This window comes from Anneissia japonica, unplaced genomic scaffold, assembly GCF_011630105.1.
Source record: "Anneissia japonica isolate Jap-2015-1 unplaced genomic scaffold, ASM1163010v1 scaffold35520_len10875_cov110, whole genome shotgun sequence".
Classification (NCBI taxonomy): Eukaryota; Metazoa; Echinodermata; class Crinoidea; order Comatulida; family Comatulidae; genus Anneissia; species Anneissia japonica.
The window spans coordinates 717-6,291 of NW_022757445.1; the positions used below are offsets into that span (position 1 = coordinate 717).

The 5,575-nt window shown below is 34.2% G+C and overlaps 1 protein-coding gene across 1 annotated transcript; it reads right to left on the bottom strand.

Moving 5' to 3' along the window:
- Window positions 1-840: 840 nt before the first annotated feature.
- On the bottom strand, window positions 841-3,395 carry LOC117124738. Its single transcript, XM_033271056.1, has 3 exons — window positions 3,367-3,395; window positions 1,876-2,185; window positions 841-1,147 (listed from the first exon to the last, which is right to left on the bottom strand). The coding sequence occupies exons 1-3, from the start codon at window positions 3,393-3,395 to the stop codon at window positions 1,034-1,036; spliced, it is 453 nt and encodes a 150-aa protein (XP_033126947.1). The 3' UTR covers window positions 841-1,033.
- Between the last annotated feature and the right edge of the window lie 2,180 nt (window positions 3,396-5,575).

A 5,575-nucleotide genomic window follows, 5' to 3' on the forward strand; every position in this document is an offset into this window, starting at 1 on the left:
TATATACTCTATGCCCAATGCTTGTTCAAAAACAATAACCAAGCATATTTAAACGTATTTTTTTAAAATGAGCAATAATAACATTAATAATAATGGTAGGTCTACACTTATATAGCGCATATTTTTCAGCCCTCTATGTGCATTTCATGAAAAAATACAGTATATTATACATATACTGTATAGTGCAGGCCTATTTAAACCTCAGTAGCATTGCCACACCATTCAATGCCTGTTCAAAAGCATATTTAAGCATAATTCTTTGATGAGCAACCAATTCAAGTGTATTTGAACGTGTCTAATTGCAATGTTTACAGTATATTTTTAGCCTACATTGAGTTAAAAATTAAATAATTTATTCAGTATACACAATAATACCATCATTAGTAATAATAATAATGATGACAATGATGATGATGATGATGATGATGATGATGATGATGATGATAATGATGATGATGATTGATGATGATGATGATGATGATGATGATGATGATGATGATGATGATGATGATGATGATGATGATGATGATGATGATGATGATTAAAAAGTTAGGGGTGCTTCCTGGTTCGGTTTAAAACCTATGAATTGAGATCACGGCTGAAACGGTCTCTGAAAGCATAGTCGAAATCGGAAATTGCGAATTGGTCTTGTAGGCCTATTAGAAGTCAATTTGTCACTTGAGACTAAATATTGGTCTCAATCTTGAAATAGAGGCTGAGTATTAGGAGGTAAGTGGTTAGTTGGTACTTTGAGAAGTGGTCTCGGATTGAAGGGTGAACTATAGGTTATAACAAAATGTGACTATCTGACATAATGTTGGTCTTTAGGTTCCACTGATTTTCACGGTGAATCTTTATTACAAAGAAACTCAGTTACGTTCAAAAATACTACAGTCTGAATGTTCGAATTTATATTGCGCATGCTTTCCTTGGCTCGGAAGTGCATCACAAATGATTATGTTTGACATCTTCTGAACTTGATATGCAGCACATCCAGCAGTCGAAACGCAGAAATGAAAGCAACGGATTTTACTCAAGACGTACACACGACCCAGTGTCTGGGCAGCCAATACATTTGAGTTAAAGCATGCATCTGTTCCTGTCGGTCCATAAACTTTCTTAGAGGTGGTAATGGACATATCTCTTTCTGAAAAATAAACAAATGACACTTACATTTATTCCAATATAAATTGTAATTATCAGACTAAATTGTAAGTAATTTAGCTGTTGTTGAAATAATTTAATAATTTAATCAATTAAATTAACAGAATTGACGACATTGAATGTTTTAGCTCAATTAATTATAATTTACCTATCATTCAACTAATAGTATAATGCCATGCATTTTCAACATTTAAAAAATAGCCTTCTAGGAACATGTACCAAAATGCAACATGTCGCAGTACAACATTTCAACAACTTTAAGCGACAGCAAAATGTGTGTCAGTTTATTTTATTATTAAATATGACTGAGTTCCATCACCGTAGACCTACATTTTTGTTTGCAAATATATTGGTCAGATTTTTGAAAAATAAAAATTAAAACGGCCAAGCAAAACCAAGTGTGCTGACAGTCACATGATTGATAAGATGCTGAACATTATTTAATTTAAACATAACAATTTATCATGAACAGTATATGCTTTAAATTAAAATTCCAGAGGGCCTTGATCGTACAAAATGCAATTAAGAGAACTTTGATTAACTACTCACGTTGAACGTAACGTATAGCAACAGTGCCTCAAAGTACTATTCGGGGTAATATAGTAGCTATCGTTACAGACCTAGTTGTTAGATTAGAGAGCTTTCGTTATCTCGTGCGTACAGAAGCTTAAAGTAGACCTTTTTAGTTTCCGAGTTTGATTTGGCACGAACCTTAAGATTATCTCGTCTGTGCATAAGTGAGAGAATGTCATCCCTATCCTTGAGCCATTCTGGAAGTTTCCTCTTAAAACGCTTGGTGCTTAGTGGTGCATGTTTGTCTATGACAATCTTCATGAAATTATGTAGAATTTTCAGGCAAATGTCGACATCGCTTATCTGTGTGATAGTTGACCAAGGTAGTTTATCTACATCTTGTAGAAATTGTTCTTCATTAAAATTGCGAAAGTTACGAAATATTCTTTGGTCATGTTCATTTTTATATGGTTTAAGTTTCAGTGAGGTAAAAATAAACTCATGATCGCTAAGAAAAGATTAAATTACAATAATATATATAGTCAAGTTCAACCTACATTTGCACGACTCGTGTTCAAGTCCAATAAGACACCCCTGGCTTTGGAGATCGCCCGTGTCGAGTGAGAGATCGCCCGTGTCGCGATTGCCCGTGTCGCGTGAGAAAAATACCAGCAGATTCTGGCTTAGCCGAGTGTCCATATAAAACACACGATTAATATCCAATATTACTCGGTTTTCATTGTAATTCGAGTAACATTTGCCAGTATTAGGCACAACATCATCAAACAAAAACGTACTATAGGTAATAGGAAGGTTATTTGTACCAAGAAGATCATAATCTTCATTTTTTTCGCGAGCAATGTGTTTACTCATATCTATTCCATGGAATACAAACAACATTTACGTTATTGACATTTATTTAAGCCTTTCGGAGAAAGAAGCAATAGCTCATTTGATTATACAGTTTCGTATAGAAAAAGCAACTTCTGATCATTTACCTTTAAGGCGATGTTATTTATTACAACAACACACACATGCGCAAAACATGGCAATGTAACCTATGCATTGAAGAAAAATCCTATGCAACAAAGAACCCAACACAATTAACAAAAGAAATGAGCTCATCACTAAGTGCCGTCACAACAAATCTAGATATAAAAGGGAAAGATACAGGTGACATCAAGTAACAACCTTAGGCTGTCATTTGTCTTATGACCGCCTTAGGGCGCGAAACTCAGAGTAACAACCAAGCCACAAAAAATCATTGAGGAATATATTATATGATTCAACGCTCTACAGCTTAGTATCGAGCACTATATCTGCTAATACTAATACACCGTAATTTATTAATTTATATATAAATATATATATTATATATATATATATACACGCATACATACATCCATGCATACACACCTATACATACATATATATACATCTGTCTCTTATACACATCTAGATGTGTATAAGAGACAGGTATAATGCCATGCATTTTCAACATTTAAAAAATAGCCTTCTAGGAACATGTACCAAAATGCAACATGTCGCAGTACAACATTTCAACAACTTTAAGCGACAGCAAAATGTGTGTCAGTTTATTTTATTATTAAATATGACTGAGTTCCATCACCGTAGACCTACATTTTTGTTTGCAAATATATTGGTCAGATTACTCTCACAGTTAGTTACCCCGTTGGAGAGTAAGAACATTTTGGCATTTCTCGATTTTACGTACAAGAAGGAATTTCGATACCGACTCAACTCTAAACTTGAGAAAATTAAAAATCAACTGCAGTAAACAATAACAGGAAATAAAACATAGTAAGATTAATAAGGTCCTATATAATTAAAACAATTCTGGAATAGAAAATAAATAGCAGAAATATAAGGTATATGTATGAGTTATGTATTAGCGTGTCTTACAGTAAGCAACAGAATCTTTGTCAGAATATCGACACATCTAAGCAACAATTAACTCTCACAGTTAGTTACCCCGTTGGAGAGTAAGAACATTTTGGCATTTCTCGATTTTACGTACAAGAAGGAATTTCGATACCGACTCAACTCTAAACTTGAGAAAATTAAAAATCAACTACAGTAAACAATAACAGGAAATAAAACATAGTAAGATTAATAAGGTCCTATATAATTAAAACAATTCTGGAATAGAAAATAAATAGCAGAAATATAAGGTATATGTATGAGTTATTTATTAGCGTGTCTTACAGTAAGCAACAGAATCTTTGTCAGAATTTCGACACATCTAAGCAACAACTAACTCTCACAGTTAGTTACCCCGTTGGAGAGTAAGAACATTTTGGCATTTCTCGATTTTACGTACAAGAAGGAATTTCGATACCGACTCAACTCTAAACTTGAGAAAATTAAAAATCTAGCGAAGAATGACCCACTCCTTCACAATATGTGCAACAATGGAACTAACAACCTATTCAATTGTTTTCCTAAATGGATCTTCACATCAGCTAAGCGTGATTTACAGACCAGTGTTGTCAATTTATCTATGTATTCTCTCACATCAGATGAACACTCCGTACTTGAAAAGGGCTTGTCATTTTGCCCCACACATCGACAACTTGACGCTGTGAACCTATGCTCTGACATGGAACAATTCATCCGGAGAATTAGGTTAAAGGAGTACTTTAAAGACAAGCCGGAGACCGCTGACTCTAACTCAAAGACCTACAAAAGTCCAACAAGCGGTAATCAGTTCACACCACCAACTCACACCACTAAGCTCACACCCTATGAGTCTTAAACGATCGCTCATCTACAGTCAATGCCTGCGTCTCAAACGAATCCGCTCATGTCCATCCGACTATAACAAACACATATCTCTTCTCACTGGCAAGTTCATGTCAAGTAACTACCCATTAAATGTAATAAAAAAAACCCAGATTAAAAAAGCCTCACGTAAATCTCGCACTGATCTTCTCACATATAGACCTAAATTTAACAATGATAGGCTATCTATGGTATTTGACTATAGCCCCAGCATCCTGCAACTGTCTAAGAGAATTAAAAGAGACTTCCTCTCCCTCCAAGAAGACCCATCGATTAGAGAATTATTTTTACAGCCCCCTCTACTATTACGTAGGCAACCCCCTAATTTAAAGTCCACTAAAGTTAACCTCATCTAAACTCCCCTCCACTAAACCGATACATGGCAACACACAATGTAACAGCTCTAGATGTCAATTATGCAACATCATCAATACTGACAGCTCATTTACTCCACCAGGAACACAAACAACAATCCTGCCACCAGTACTGAATTGTAACTTGCCCAAAATATTATATACCTCATATACTGCAACAAATGCAACGAGGGAAACTATGTTGGCGAAACTGGTCTAACTTTCAGATCTAGAATGAACAACCACAAATCATCTATAAGACACAAACTCAACTGCCCAGTTAGTGTACATTTTAATTCACCTAATCACACCATCAATGACTTTAGGGCTATAATAATAGGTTGCAATTTTTAAAATCAACACAAGAACGACGTAACGCAGAAATGAAATGGATAATCCGGTTAAAAACTCACATTAAGGGTCTAAATAAGGACTTAGGCTCTACATGTGATTATGCCTTCATACGCAATATTTCTCTATGGTGTATAACAGTATCTAACTATATATGCTATATATTATTTTTACTTATGTACATTTTTTTATATTCATTGATTTCTAAACTGTATTTTATTTGTCATCATGACATCATGCGTTATATTATTTAAACTCATACATACACCTTATATTTCTGCTATTTATTTTCTATTCCACAATTGTTTTAATTATATAGGACCTTATTAATCTTACTATGTTTTATTTCCTGTTATTGTTTACTGTAGTTAAATAAGTCTTAACATTAAGCT